This window comes from Gambusia affinis, linkage group LG13, assembly GCF_019740435.1.
Source record: "Gambusia affinis linkage group LG13, SWU_Gaff_1.0, whole genome shotgun sequence".
Taxonomy (NCBI): domain Eukaryota; kingdom Metazoa; phylum Chordata; class Actinopteri; order Cyprinodontiformes; family Poeciliidae; genus Gambusia; species Gambusia affinis.
In genome coordinates, this window is record NC_057880.1 from 17,517,192 (window position 1) to 17,533,319 (window position 16,128).

The 16,128-nt window shown below is 35.9% G+C and overlaps 1 protein-coding gene across 6 annotated transcripts in view; it reads left to right on the forward strand.

Annotated features, from left to right (window-relative positions):
• Nucleotides 1-16,128, forward strand: part of LOC122842860 (neurexin-1a) — a 234,750-nt gene that overhangs the window by 59,367 nt on the left and 159,255 nt on the right. For 4 of the 6 annotated variants that reach the window (XM_044137087.1, XM_044137089.1, XM_044137088.1 and 1 more), the window contains exons 1-4: nucleotides 3,675-3,972; nucleotides 6,015-6,038; nucleotides 7,121-7,282; nucleotides 14,630-15,071. In XM_044137087.1, coding sequence (XP_043993022.1) covers nucleotides 3,799-3,972; nucleotides 6,015-6,038; nucleotides 7,121-7,282; nucleotides 14,630-15,071 — 802 coding nt within the window. In that variant the 5' untranslated portion in view covers nucleotides 3,675-3,798. Of the gene's footprint in view, nucleotides 1-3,670; nucleotides 3,973-6,014; nucleotides 6,039-7,120; nucleotides 7,283-14,139; nucleotides 14,306-14,629; nucleotides 15,072-16,128 lie in introns of those variants that run through there. The other 2 variants (XM_044137092.1, XM_044137091.1) reach the window with 2 other exon arrangements.

Consider the following 16,128-nt stretch of genomic DNA (forward strand, 5'->3'; position numbering starts at 1 on the left):
AATTTAAAGCTCACTAAACAAGTGCTAGATGCAGAAGATATGTACTGTGTTATTTGCTTAAAATAGTTTTCTCATATCTTCAAAGGGTGAACGCTATAAACCATTTCATTGAATTTCTCATTACAGCTAAACATGTCGAAAATTACTTTTTATATGCATTGCTGTCTTAAATGAGTAGTTGTTGTTTTTTTTTTGCATCTTTCTGTGACTTTCTTCCTGCAGTATCTTTATTTAAAAGTATGTTGTGTTTATGTCCATTCAGTTTATTTATATAGTAACAATTCACAGCACATATCTTGAGGCGTTTTACATTAAAATGTCATTTCAATTTAATCACACATACATTCCAATTAATTGTAGTTATCAAACAGTTAAGCTCTGGTAATGGAATTATTACAGATAATAATATGACAGAACCCTCTTCTCCAAAGAATATTAACTATGCTTTTGAGGTCTATGTAATATTTATTTTTTCTAAATGTCTTACAGTCCTTCTAACTGTACCTTTCAGAATAAGCAGATTGATAAAAAAAATACAAACGAGCTGTACTCTACAATAAAAAACTTTGTCAAAACAAGAAATTAGTTGGTTAAGTAAACTTTAGACAGTTTATAAATGTGATGTTATTTTAATGAAATGGTAAATGGCCTGTTCTTGTTTAGCACTTCATCAAGTCCAGCGGACTCCAAAGCACTTCATTACATTCAGTCGTTCAAGATTGAATTATGTCAAAGTTACAATGAAGATTGCGTTCAGGATTGAATCCTGAATGTTGTTTTTGTCGGTGAAAAAAAAGCAAAAAAAAAAAAACTTTATCTGAACCTGGGAAATCAGAAATGTGCTCTCTAGAAGACTGTCCTCAAGTAATGTGCACAAGAAGGTTGATGAAATACATATAATTGTGTAAACAGATTTGATGTAGAGTAACTGCATTCCAAATGAGTTTTTTTAACCCTTTTATGACAAAATGTCTAAGTGTGGCAAGTATTGTATGTATTAAATCCTGCTGTTTTATTAGTAAACCTTTTACCCTTTTATCCCTAAAGCCCCTTGGCACAAGTGCTGCTGTCCCCAGTACATGTAATTGCTAAATCAATTAGATTTAGCAATTACATTATTTTTATTTTGAGTCCTTGTCGCTGCCAAAAAAGACATTCTCATAAAAGTAATTATTGAAGATTAGCAGCATTTTCACTTTGCTGTTAAATTGTTATGTTTTAAAAATGGATTTATGTTTGGTTGTGTTTGATCCAGACAAGGAGAGAATGTTATAAGAAGCCAGCAGCATGCATATGAGCTGTTTGCTGTTCGAGGCTAACAAGAATTGCAGCCAGGATCTGACACTTGACTTGGCTGAAAGCTTCATGGTGAAATGCTTCCAAAGGCCTTGAGGCTTTTTGAGTCTGCCACAAACATTTTCAAGAAAATGATCTAATATGACCTTAATATAATTTTGTTCTGTTGGCAAAAGAGAGTTTGTGTCATAGAGTTTGCTTGAGTTATAAAAAAACAATGGAGACAGAATAATTAGCACAGAAGTGTATTTCCATACAATTGTCATTTATGATATTGTTCTATTTAAACAATGTGTGAAATATGCTGATTGTTACTGAAAAATGTCCTCTTGGCTAAACCTCAAATGTTTTAATATATAATTTTACATTTCTTGAAAATACAGGTCCCTGTCTGGTGGTTAAGAGAATTCCCTGTGATTTGCAGTTATTGGGGTTGTGTGTCGCGAGATAGGAATGACCTCAAACTATTGGCTCTATTTGTTAGGTGCTCACTGTGATATGTGGGTTTTGTGAGGAGGGTAGAGTTCTCTCATTTTCACTTATAGGGGTCTCAGACACTGAGGGAATGACCAAAGAGTGTTCAGATCCAGTCAGCTTCAATTACAGCCTCTTGTAGTTTTCCCAGAGGTGCACTATAGCTCCTTTAAGGGGAAATCAATGAGGTGACAAATTGTTGTGGACAGCAACTCTTTTTATTTCTTACATTGTTGCATCCATGCCTGGGTGCCCCTCTAAACATGTATGCGTGAATTTGCGTGTGTGTGTCAGTGTTTGGTGGGAGTGCATACATAAATGAAAAACCCCATCTATGATAATTGAATGCTTTGGCCCATTTATGTTTTGGTGTTTTTTCTTTCTGTTTGTGACTTTAATGGCTTGTTATTTGTCTAAACTTGTTTTTAAATGCTCTCTAATGGCTGCTTGCACGCATCGCCCACTGACGGTCGTTGCCTCTTTGTTTTGTTTATACATCACAATGTTAATGTTTTCTCAGGATTATTTTTGCCACGTTCTTGTTAAATGCCATCATGACTGCTAGCTGATGAGTGTTGATTTGTTTGAGTTTACTGAGAAATATATGGCGCCAACTAGCTGAGTTTATTCTGCTATTAGTTTTTTGTCAAATATAAACAGTGACTTGCACTATAACATATTCATACCCTTTAAATAGTTTCACACTTTGTCACATTGTAGCTACAAACCACAATACCTTTTCATGGGATTTTTTATTTATTTTTTTTTGTGACAGAAGAACACAAAGTAGTTCATACGGTAAATGTAAAGTGTAAGGGAAATGATGCATGATTATACAAAAACCTGCGACATGTGGCATGCCTTTAAGTGTGGCCCCTTTTAGTTGAATATGTTTAAATAAAATTCAGTTCATTAAGTACCTTTGTGTTAATGAAATCAAATGGGCAGGTTACTATAAGACTGTACAACTCCCTAGTTTAGTTTTTTTCCCAAATTAACTTAAAATGCGGTTATGTACAATGGTCATATATTTCTATATATGTGTGTAGTTTTGAAAAATTACTTTGCATTTATATTTATTTTTACCCTTTATACTCTTACTACAAGTTTCTAATTTTTAAAAATAATTTGTTTTCCTCCCGCTGTTTCATTTGAGAGGAAGAATGATTGTAATGACATCCTGTACTTTGTAGACGTGTTATTCAGCCACTCCTGTTGCCTAACACTTTTTCTACACAACTGCAGTTATATAAGAAACCCAGGTTTGTTTTCAAATGATATGACCTGAATAACACATTAATGCAAACAGTTCAACATAGCTGAGTGTTGTTCAAGGTTTCTCAATTCTAAATATTTGAACAATCAGGTAAAATTAGTTTGTATCAAATGGACAATGGCTATAAGGAAACATGCTAAATTATAGCTTCCTGGTGATTTAATCTTAGAAAAATAACCATTACTTGTTCTTGTTCTTTTTCAGTAACCGTTGAAAAAAGAGAATTTGGTTTCTTTTTGAGGCTACATGAGGACAGATTTTTTGCTGATATATTTTCTAATGCTGGTTTTCAGAAAAAGTCAGGCTGTTTTGAAAAAGAAAGAGAAAGTGATCTCTTCGTTCATTAATTCGATCAGTGGGCAGTGATTTTATGTGTCGATTTGTCTCAAGCTTCTTACCGGTTAATTGTGATGACAAATCACTGCTGCATGATGGAACATTGGGAATACATCAGGTTTGCTATACTGAAAAAAGCAGACATGGATTTAAAGATAGCTCTGTTTTGTTGAGCATGTCCCTCTACAACTTTTTGAGACATTCCGTCCTTTTTAGGCAGCTTTCCAATAAGCCCCTAAGAGGCCACAACATTGATGAAATGCATTTCTCTTTCTCTTGTCTCCCCAGGAAAAGAAGAGTATGTTGCAACCTTCAAAGGATCTGAGTTCTTCTGCTACGACTTGTCCTTGAACCCGATTCAAAGCAGCAGTGATGAAATCACGTTGTCATTCAAAACCCTACAGAGGAATGGACTAATGCTGCACACGGGCAAATCTGCCGATTACGTCAACCTGGCGCTGAAAAATGGGGCTGTGTCACTCGTCATTAATTTGGGGTCTGGAGCCTTTGAAGCTCTTGTGGAGCCAGTCAATGGGAAATTTAATGACAATGATTGGCATGATGTCAAAGTTACAAGGAATCTACGTCAGGTAACAGTACAAATGGTGATGAAGCGATGAACTAAATTAATTAACAACTGCACTGAGACCATTGCCATCACAAAAGACATTTTTCTCAAAACAATTGGGTTGCTTAATTTAATCATGGTGTGTTATGGTGGAGACCTTAACTGCACCACAGGAGAGCAGGGACATCTAGATTTGTATCAAGACTGCAATTCAGTTATGGTTATGTCTCTTTAAAGTTAATAACGGGGCATTTGCTTACATTGAATAAAGTACTCCAAGCAACAACCGAATCGTAGATAGTTCATTGTACAGTTAAATTTGGTGGATCTTGAACAATGACGGATCCCTTTGAGTCTATTCTCTCAACCTAAGGATTTTTAAACTTCCCCAATTTCTTTCTGCTTTGAGAAATGACCCAGTAGCCTTCAGATTATGGGCATCAACACACTGTCAGTCTGTTGGATCCCTTACCAACTTAGAGACAAAAGTTTTTAAGGGCGAAACTCATCCAACCTTCTTCTTTTTGTGTGAGCTGAGTAAGTCTGTAAGGATATGGGTTTAAAAAATGTTACATGTCCAGTGCTCTTATGTCTAATTATTTCTCTGAGAGATACTACTTAGAGCATTCAGGAGGGATTTGGGATATGATCTCAATGAGAATTAGTCAATTTCATAGATGTCTAGAGAGGAAAACTCAGAAGAACACCTGGGTAAACATTTTCAACACTGCAGCCCTATAAGCCCTCCTTTTTCATTTTATGATTGGTTGTCAGTAGGCTTTGTTGACCATGTATCCTCCCCCCTCCTACTCATATATAAAATCCTAGTATTATGGATGAGTAGGTATTGCCGAGGTACAACAGGGTATTTTTCCATTTTAACAAAGGATTCTTGTGTAATGTGTTTTTGATTTAAAAATAGAGTAGAAATTAGTCTTTGCTTCTGTAGAGAGAGGGCCCATGATGTGCCTTTGAATAATGGGACCAAACAACCTGACAAAAGGCAGGAAAAAAATATTTCAATGATACTGCCATGTTTATTGGGACATAACCAGTGTAATCACCATAAAACAAGTCAAATCATTTGCACTGTTTGTGATTTTATCAATCAGCACTTACTGGTAAACAGAAATGTGTATTTTTTTTTTTCTAGTTACCAATTATTAGATAAACACCATGGGAAAAATATCTCTAGATTTGTTCCTGCTCCCTTGCTGTGAAATGTTTATCTTCACCTCAGCATTTAAAATGCTTAGTTTGCAGACTCAGCACTCTGGTTATTTTCAAATATCTGCTGTTTTCCTACTTGAACATTCATTGCATTCAGATGTAAAAGGAAAACCGAGCATACTGAGTGCATGCTGTATGGGGGATCAGAATAGCCATCCTCCTCATTTCTTGTCAGGTCCTCTTTTCTTTGTCTCATTGCAGTAAAGTGATCCTAAAGTTCATCAGTAAGACCAAATGAAAGGTAACGTATTGAGTGAGTACCAGAAAGTCTGATGCGCTGGATTGGAAAATTGCTGAAGACTGAACAACAACATTAAAATGCAAATAAATAATAAAGAAAAAGAAAAACAATAAGGTTTATATAAATATTTTGAACATGGAAACGCTTAAAGAGGGTCAATTGATGTGCTTTAGGCATTCTTTTTTTATAAACCATATGATATCTTTAAATCACAATCTTTCGTTAGATCTTTGGCTCAAAAGGTTTTTTCTGCAGTTTAGCTATTTGGGCACACAGAGAAAATGGTGCAACTATATCAAGACAATCTCAGGGAGTCACTGGTTCAGCTATGGCTCCTCTTGGGAGCGTTCTTCCTATTTTTCTTGGTCAGCTTTTTTCTTGTTACACTTATTTTGCCCTTTTTCCTCCTCTATGTCACTAACATGCTTTGGAAACAAACTAACATCATTCATGGAATGTGCCATTCTACTAACCAGTATGGGTTTTGTCCTTTACCAATGTACTAACAGTATTGACCATCATATATTATTTGAGTAACAGTCGTTATTCTGTTCACAGTTTTTAATTTCCTTTCTCCCCCCTTTTCCACAAAGCACTCAGGCATTGGACACGCTATGGTAAACAAACTACATTGTTCGGTAGATATCATTCTAATTGTTTCTTAGTTTGGGTTTGCCGTGTGTTTCTTTTCTTTCTTTTTTTTTCTTTTTTTTTTTACTATAGACGTCATTTACAAATTAAGGGAAATTGCGGTTGGTACTCTTCTGCTTACTTTTCAAATCCTTTTATTTATATTTTTCGGTTCATTCATTGGTTTTCACTCTGTTTATTCCACCTGTTTTCTGTCCACTTCTGTTTCACCCGCTCTTTTTTTAGGAGCATCATTTTCGAGCTATTTGCAACAAGCTGTGGTTAATAATGAGGACGCCCTCCTGTCTGGCTGGACTGATGCTCTGTGGCTCAGCCAGTTGTATCCCCATCCTCTTTGCATGTCATCTTCAACTTACATGTTGGAAATGTCAAACTGCACATTTGCCAACATGAATGTAACACTTGAGCTGTGTTTGTCATTTCTTCTCTGGTGCTTTGTTATTTTGTTTTGTGATTTGGCAGTGCTCAAACTTTTTCCACGAGCTTTTGCATGTGAGTGACACTGTGGCAAGCATAAGACATTATGATTCAGTATCCAAATAAAGCATTTGGGAATCATTTCTTTTTGATTACTTGTAAACAAAAAGAAAAGACAAATACATGCATGTTTTTAATGCCCCAACCTTTTTCCTACTCTAAAAAGGTGATTGCATGTACTCCCTTTCTAACATAATAGCACGTTATGATCTAATTTATATAAGTACTAAATGTACTAATTTAAAATACCAGTTGAACTAACCTATATAACACTTTACTAACACCATTTTTGTGTCTGCTAAAGTATTTTTAAGTTGCATTAAAGTCAATACTAACACTGTAGTATGGGTAGTTTACTAACTATATAACCAAAAGAGTTTTGGTTCCAACTAATCAAACTGGACAAAATAATAAGAAAACAAGAAAAAACGACATTTAAACAGACATGAAAATGGGTTTGGGAATATAAACATGGGAAATATGTCATTGACAAACGAAAGAAAGGGAATAACAATGCATAATTTAGGCTGCCTCCCTATAGCGTGTCCTTTCCCTGTGCTTTGTTGTGTAGGTAACCATATCCGTAGACGGGATTCTGACCACTACAGGATACACACAGGAAGACTATACCATGCTAGGCTCAGACGACTTTTTCTATGTTGGAGGAAGCCCGAGTACAGCAGACCTTCCTGGATCTCCAGTTAGCAACAACTTCATGGGTTGCCTCAAGGAGGTAAACACCGCTTCTCTGTGAACTCTTAGGACTGGTGGGTGTATGGTATGTACAGCTGGCTTCACCTCAGGACACCAGAACCAGCTCTTCACACCCACACCCTGACCCTGCCTCTTTCTGAACACTCTCTTTTAGTTGGCATCTCCTTCTCTTTTATAGTTTGATGCAAACTTTTTATGATCAACTTTGTGCAGGTTCTGTTTCTTCTATGCACATTCAATGTTTAAAACACAAAATGTACCAACTTCCAGACCTGCACTGAGCTCTGTCTTAAAGTGGAATTCAGCACCGTTCTCCAGCGGGTCTGTCAGGTGCACATCAAAGAGAAACAGTGATCCAGAGATGAGGGAGTTGAATTTTCATGAGCAGTTGGGCAGATCTCACCTCCACACCTCCATTTGGATATGAGCTCAAAACAACTGACTGAGAAGCTATCTTCATTGAGATTTGTTCTATCCGAGTTATATTTAGCGTCAACTGAAATTTGCCTTCCAAGTTCTAGAAATGTGACACAAATACTGCAAATATAAACAATACTTTGTCACCAAACGCTTCACTCCTTGCATTTACCAGGTTAAATCTGATTTTGCATTGAGAACAGCCTTATTTCATGGTCAAGATTCTACTCATAGATTTTGCTCTACATTGACATGGTAGCTTCATCGATATTAGCCATCGATGATGCAACTCTACTGTGCTACTGAATTAGACTGAGGTCATTGAAGTTCAGTGGTGTTTAAGAAATCTGTGAGTTGAATGCTTTGAGTTGTGTTACATGATACACATTAACGTGCTGGAAGTAACTATCAGAAGGTGAGTTCATTGTGTTCATAATACTCAAATAATATTAAAGCACTGAAAATGTACCAAGAATCAAACCCCATGTCATTACATCAGCCTGAAATATTGATAACAGGCAGAATTGGCCTTGGCTTTAAAGCATGGATATGTGACTTTCTTTTTTTTTTTTTTTAAGTTTTTTACATATTTGTTGAAATTCTATGAGACAAGTAACTTGTCTCATTTTTGAGACAAATTACTTCAAGATTGAGTTCTTCCACCTCCTCCCATTGCTACCATTGCCGTTTAAAGAAATGCATAATCAGTAAGAGGCAGCAGGAAGGCTGCCATCCTCAGGTATGCAATGCTAAATCTCCTAATGGCAGAGAAATGATTTACCATTGCAGGAAAACGGTTTATCTGGAGCTCATTTTTTTTCACAAATGAGGTCTTATATTATGCTGTCACAACATAATGATGATTTTAACAAATACATAAAACAAATATTTTTATGAAAGTTGATAACCCCAGCATGTTCGTGCCAAATTTACAACCAATCAGATGAATTTTACAGCTGAAATCTTTCATTGAACCTAGTCTGGTCTTCTGCTGCTGTAGTGCATCTGCTTCAGGGTTTGACATTTGCTTTCAGAGATTCTGCATATATTGGTTTTTAATAAGTGAACATTTTAATTACAGTTCTCTGTCATTTTGAAATGGTCTGCCCATTCTTCTTTGACCTGTGACATCAGCAAACCATTTTAATGAGCAAAAGTTCTGCTAACTGGATTTTTTTCTGTTTTTTAAGTCACTCCTTGTAAACGTTAAAGTCGGTTTTGTATTACAATCTACCAGTATATGTCAGCTGTGAACTATTAACTTCTTTTGCATGTTGTCAACCACATCTAAAGCCTAAATGCATTATTTTAGATCTGATTTGTTATTTGTGCTAACAATTAGTTAAACAAATATATCTGATAAAGAGGCTGGCTAATGTATTTTCTTTCAAAAGATGTGTTCACAGCCATCTAATCTAGCTCTTAACCCTCAGGACATTTTACATTTTGTCACTTGTTCTTTATCTTTTGCTCTGCCAAAAAAGCCTTTGCACTGTGTGCAATTTATCTTCCAGAGATGAAGTGAGAGGTAAAGAAGAGGTAATGTCTTTACCAGGTGGCTCACAGGGTACAATCTTTACTTTATACTCTACCTAAGCTTGCTTCTTTCAAGTTAATACTTTTCCATTGGGTGAATTTTCCTCAACAGCAACTGAATCTTTTGAGGGCATTATTATGTAATGCAAAATTGTCAGTTAAGTAATTTCCTAATTTCAAAAGGCATATTTTTTTGGCTATTTTCCTAATCCTGTCATGTCAACATATGGTATTATACCTTAACCCTAAGCTATCAGTGTCAATGTTATCTCAGGGAGATCTGAGGTCAGTTTGTTTAGCTGACTGTCTAAATTACACACCAGCCATGTGCAAGTCATTAGAAATCTTGCTGTTACTAAGACTTTCCTAGTTGTCTGTATGTTTCTTAGGATGTGCTGATAACAAGACTGGTCTCATCTTGGGCATGGTATTTGTAAGAAACAGAACATTTATCCCTTAACTTTTATACTTATACTGAACTGCTCATAATGTTTTACATGTAACTATGAATGAAAAGAAGGGTAAACCAAATTTCTCTTTTTGCATCGGTGATTCAATTTTGCCTTTTAAATCTGTGCATTTTATCATAATCATTACAACTAAATAGGACTGCAGCACAGCAGCCGGTTGATAAATTGACAAGCATTTTGAAGACATTATATACAAAAATAAATTGCACTTAGTAGCCGCTAGAACAAGCAAACTTGTCCAATTGCTTGTTGACACAAATAGCAAATAAGCCAATTACAGGGCAGTATGTCAGTGCATTTATTTATCTAGCTATGGTGAGGGCAGCTTCATAAAGTTTGAACTGAGCATTAGAATAAGAAAGTAATGGGTTTTAAGTGGCTTTGTACATGATGTGGTTGTTGATGCCTGACAACCAGGTCTTGGTATTTCAGAAAATGGACTGGGATATTTGCATTCAGCCATTTCAGAGAAGAGAAAATATCCTGCAGGTTGAGGTTGTCTGGATAAAGATGTGCCCTTGTCAGAGGAGAAAGGACTAACTGGTTCAAAATGATAAAACGGAAATAGAAGCTTAAATAACCACTACTTACAGGTAAAAGTATACCTGTTGTCTTGTTGTCTTGTGTCTCCTGTATGGTAATACAGGAGACACAAGACAACAAACTCTGAAGCAGAGGGCTACTGTGGCAAATCTATGAATTCATGCCATGACAAATTAGGAGCATTTTGAAGGTGAAAAGAGATCCAGGCTGGTACAAGATGTGGTATCTGATGAGCATAAATGGAACTGTATTAAATTGAGAATGGTGTATGTCCAGGGCATTGTGGCCATTTACTATTTAGTAACTCAAATCATGAAGAGAATAAAATTAAATACAGTTAACAATATACTCAATAGCATACAGCAAAACAAGACATTGTTTCTCTGGGATATGTAACATGCTGGTGTTAAAAGGAAAAAAAAACATATTCTGAAATAAATACATAAAAGAAAGCAGAATTTGTTTAAACAAAACATACAACTTATAAAATGCACAATCTTAACAGCAGAGCAGCATCTCAACAGCTTGTGGCAGAAAAGTGTGAAGCAGTCTGGTGATTTTGCTTTCGATGTTCAGTTTGTAGAGTTTGCCAGAATGTCAAGTCCTGTTCCCACAGCATCTCTAGAAGAGATCGTGAAAACACAGGATTATGTCCCAGGTTTCCTCACTTTTCATGGGGTTCTTGTTTGCCACATGAAGTAAAGAGTCTATCAACTCTGCACTAAACTGAGGATGCTGATAAGGAGTGACGTTTGGGTTTTCCCAGAAAAGCAGTCTCGATCTCAGTGATGTTTTTGGTGAGGTTATCTGAGATCTGTTCACAGCAACTTCAAACTTTACAATCAAATGTCAGGCAGGTTCTGGCGGACAATGGCATGTTGAGTATAATTTGACAGAAAGAACAATTAATGCAAAATTATCTGTTGGTTTGTCCTTTGTCAGAAAATGCATTGTTATAAGTTAACTTGTATTTTATGGTGCCAGAGTCATAAAAGTGAGAGAGGAAATGAGAGCTCATTACAGGGTGTATGAAATGATTAGTGGATTAGCAGCTATTAGAAGGGACTTACTGTGCTCATTTCTAATTTTAAAGTACCTGAATCTCCCACCCAGCTGTATTTGTAGCTCCTTTATTCACGAGGCAATGAAGCAACTAAGCTGACTCTCAAACTCTCATATGCCTTCTACATCTTTTATGAGGTAAAGGTTTGAGCACTAGAGAAGACTGTTATTTATAATGACTGTGCTGCTTTAAAGCATGTTCCTCAAAAATGTCACATTACAAAAAGAAATAAAAAATACGTTTATAAAGCAATAAGTTTATTTTTTCTCCAATTAGATCAAACAATTAACCTGTTTATCTGAAATACATACAAAATAGTATGCAAATATTTCATGAAACTGTAATGCAGCTTGTAGGTAATTGACTGATATATTCCTTGCCATTTTGCTACACTGGTAAGCTTCATCTCAGCTGATACTGTGGAATTACACAGGTGCCCCATCACAGGTCAGCTTCTGAGGATGTTGTAATGGCATATGAGATGCAGTTTACCAGCATGTGCTCTACTCCCTGATTGATGGTGTGTCCCCAGGGGGCTTTGTTGCAGTGTTTGTGTGCAGATTCTAGCCTGAGCTGCTATGCTTTCCCTGTTGGTTCTGATGGCAATACAAACTGTGGTGCAGTAATAGCTCAGTTGTCACAACTGTGGTTTGATGACAAATTAGTGCAGCACTACTAGTGCAGAGCAAAGCATAGCTCTGACCAAAGCTTCTTTAACTTTGAAAGATGCCCTTTGTCTTAACTTTAAAAAATTGATTTGCGTTTATCCGTTCCAACTTTGTCTCAGTCTAGCTGGCTGAGATATTATCCTTTATCCCTTTACTCCTGTCTACATTCTTTCTTTAGACATGATGTTCTGGTAAGATGACCTTTCTACTTCTATTTCCTTTTTTTAATTGTAAAAAAAAACCCAACAAAAAAACAAACAAAAAAAAACATTTAAGTCACACACTAAGATGTACAAAATCAGAAATAAGGGTACATATCTGAGAATAAAGACTTTTCATTACCAATTTGCTAGTTTTCATGCAGTACTCTGCAACAGTGAGTCTCTTAGGTTTTCTGTAAATCCAAGCATGATCTTAAATAATTCTGATCCACAGCTTCAAACTACATCTTCCTTAAATGTTAAGCAGAGTATATATGAGATAGTAATAAACATCACCCAGTATGCCAATGTAATCCCATTGGAAGTGTCCCCAATTTCATGTGAAGCTTTCCATCCCAAGAAATATAATAGTAAGGCTATTTTTTTTTTCTTTAAAGTAAAGTTTATCTGATTTGACCCAAATATAGTTGTAACACAACTTCTCTTTTAGTTTGTAGTTCATATTTTTTGAAAAAACAAAAAAAAAATGTTTGTGTTTTTTTTCTCCTTTATTTTTATTACAGTAGTTTTGTTTCCTCCACAATAAATGTCTACTCCTCTGAATGTTTGATTTACAAACTGATTGACAGACATTTAAGGTGAAAAGAGGAAGACCACATTGATGTCTTAATGAATCATTTTGGCATTTGTCTAAATGTTAATTAGTTTCTCATATGGAAATTACTCATAAATACACAGATTCCTGCAATGGCAGCTGCATAATTGGAGCAGACATGAAAATTGGATAATTACGAGGCTATGGCTGTGTGTTTTAATTAATTAATTTATTTCAAGACTGTTTCCAATTACATTAATGTGCCATTGAGTGTGTAACTAAACACACTGGGTTACCTACTCAGTTCACAGTATAATGTTCTGATCGATAGCAGTGGTTATTCTATCCAGAAACAATCACTGACATTTACAAAAGAACTTCATGAGACATTTAACCACACATTCTAAACTTGTTAAAAATAATATAAAAGATCACATTCATAAGCCAATGTGACTACTAATACTAATACATGCAAAGTCTTGCAAATGTATTCACAGTCACAAAACCTTCTTATACATTTTGTCACATTGCAGCCACAATTGTCTGTATTTTATCGGAATTTAATGATTTAGCCTTGTACAGAGTATTGCATAATTATAGCACCCAAAATTTTTACAATGTGTTTAAAACTCCCTTTACAAGTGATATAATCAATATGTACTCCTTAGAGTTATTTACACTTAGCAAAATTACATTTTAAAATGACCCCAGTGACCCTAAATAGGTTAAACCTGGAATTGAAAATGAATGACATTGAGTTCCTACCCTCATTCTGCAATAACTAGAGATCACAATTTCTATTTTTTATACAAAAGAACTTCATGAGACCTGTCCCACTGATGCTAAACCTGGTCTGGGTCATATTGTCTGAGAGCATTACCTGAAACAAATAATGTATAGAGTTTACACAGTTAAAATCTGTAGAGATCTTCACCTAATCAATTTTCTAAATTGAGTGCAAGATACCGAGTGCTGCAGAGTGGATGAGTAAGCTCATGCACTCATTTTTGGAAAGGCATCTCTATCATCTGTCCACTTTTTTTATAATTACAGCTCCAACCAGGGCTTTAATCACCATTTTACACAAGACCTGTGAACAAGCCTGTAGTTTAGATTTATCCCTTTCCTTGCGATTCTCACATCCACTCTAAAGATATTTTACCTAAATTTCTCCTCTATGTATGAAGTGGTGAGGCAGAATCAGGATGAGATGGAAAAAATCTGGTTTTAATGATGAGAATGAGGTAGAAATAAATCCAAAACAGTCCAAAATCCTGGCCACACAGCAGAGCGGAAGGCAGAGGCTCAGCACTGGTAGCAACAGGACATACAAAGGACACGCGACTGCTTAGACATGGACTCGACAAGGTACAAAGAACACATGTGGGGTTGAATACACTGAGGGTAATCAAGGAACAAGACACACCCGTGAAATGAGACACACCTGGGAAACAATTAAGGAGAAAACAGCACAACACAGGAACTCAGAGACACAGAAAAACTCAAAACAAACAGAGAAAAACTCAAATCATGACACTAAACCATTATCAAAGTTGCTTTGTAAACTGAGATCTTCACTTGTTTTTCAGGTAGTAAAAATCAAAATAGATGTATTGTTTTTTTTTTGTTTTTTTTTTCCTTCTACCAGTCAGCATACACTGTGCACTTGTTGTGAAGTCATAGAAGGTAAAGAGAAGTGTGAGACATTTGTTTCTATGTAGGCAAAGCTCCTTAGCTAGAGATACAGTTTGACAAACCTGACCCATTCTGGGGGCAAATATCATCTGTCATCAGCGATTAAAAACTACTTGGATAACTGCTGATTAGTTGTTGCATACTGTTGCATTTTGCAAGGCTGTACTGTATATCTTTATGTAAAAATAATAATTTTATTCTCTCCTTCTCCTCTACAGGTTGTTTATAAAAACAACGATGTGAGGCTCGAGTTGTCTAGGCTGGCTAAGCAGGGTGACCCCAAGATGAAAATCCATGGCACTGTGGCCTTTAAGTGTGAGAATGTAGCCACTCTGGACCCCATCACATTTGAGACACCCGAGTCGTATATTATTCTCAACAAATGGAACGCCAAAAAGACGGGGTCCATCTCCTTTGATTTCCGCACCACTGAACCCAATGGCCTTCTGCTTTTCAGTCATGGCAAGCCCAAACAGCAACCAAAGGACTCCAAGACACCCCAAACTCTTAAAGTGGACTTCTTTGCCATTGAGATGCTGGATGGCCATCTGTACTTGCTGTTAGATATGGGCTCTGGAACTACGAAGACCAAGGCAGTCAATAAAAAAGTCAATGATGGTGAATGGTACCATGTGGACTTCCAGCGAGATGGAAGATCAGGTAATTTTCAAAACCTTTAAAGAATGTATAGTCTGTGTGTAAAGAAATTGCAAATTAGACAAAAAATATTGGTGGGGAAAACTTGCAAACTATTCAATATTACTAATTGGACATCTTAAACTATGCAAAATTTAACTTGTAAACTTAAAAATGTAGAAGGCACTAAGTGATGTATTCTTCTGTGAAAAAACTTTCCATAAATCTTAGTACACTTAAAGGCATTGGGACTTAGTTTAATTATAGCATCATCTGTCATTGTCTTAAGTTTTCACTGAAGGCTAATTGCATTCTTTTCAATATTTCTGAAATGCATAGTTTTGAGATCAGTAATTCAACTTCAGTCAGTCTCAGATCCCAGGCATGTGTTTGAAGCAGAATAACTTTTCGCCCAACATGTTCTCTAAGACTGACGCTACCCCGCTCTAATCTATGTTGAGTTGCTTATTGAAGCAGCAATTTGTTAGTGTGAGCTTAAAACCAGGGTCTAGCAATGTCATGCTGCAAATTAGATATGCCCTTTGACCATGTTTTCCACTCCATCTCAAGAGGTGGAAATTAGATTAAACTGTTTCATTATCCCCCAAAGCAAAATTTGGTTGCAGTTATAAATTGAGCTTTCAAACAGTCAAAATCATGATCATCTTTTATTTAACATTACCGTAATATATGTGTTAGTCAAATTAAGCATCTAAATTTTTCTGAAAATTAAATATATATTCAACTCCATTTTTTGCATGTTATAAAAAGTAGTCACTAAGTGTTTTTTTGTTTGTTTTTGTTTGTTTGTTTTTTCATTTTTGAGGAAAGAGAAAACTGACTTTGCTGAAAACATAAATCTCCAACGTTTAGTTACGGTAGACCAAACTATAAGAAACAATGTCTTGCTAAATTAGATTGTGTTCATTATCTGTATAGTACCCTCCTATCATCCACCCCCACATACTTACTCACATTCACTTACACTAACACATCCACACACAACCTCGAGCCCTCTCGTCAAGTTCTCTTTACTCACCGCTCTCTCTGTCTACTCTGCCTAAGTTTCCATGGAAACAGG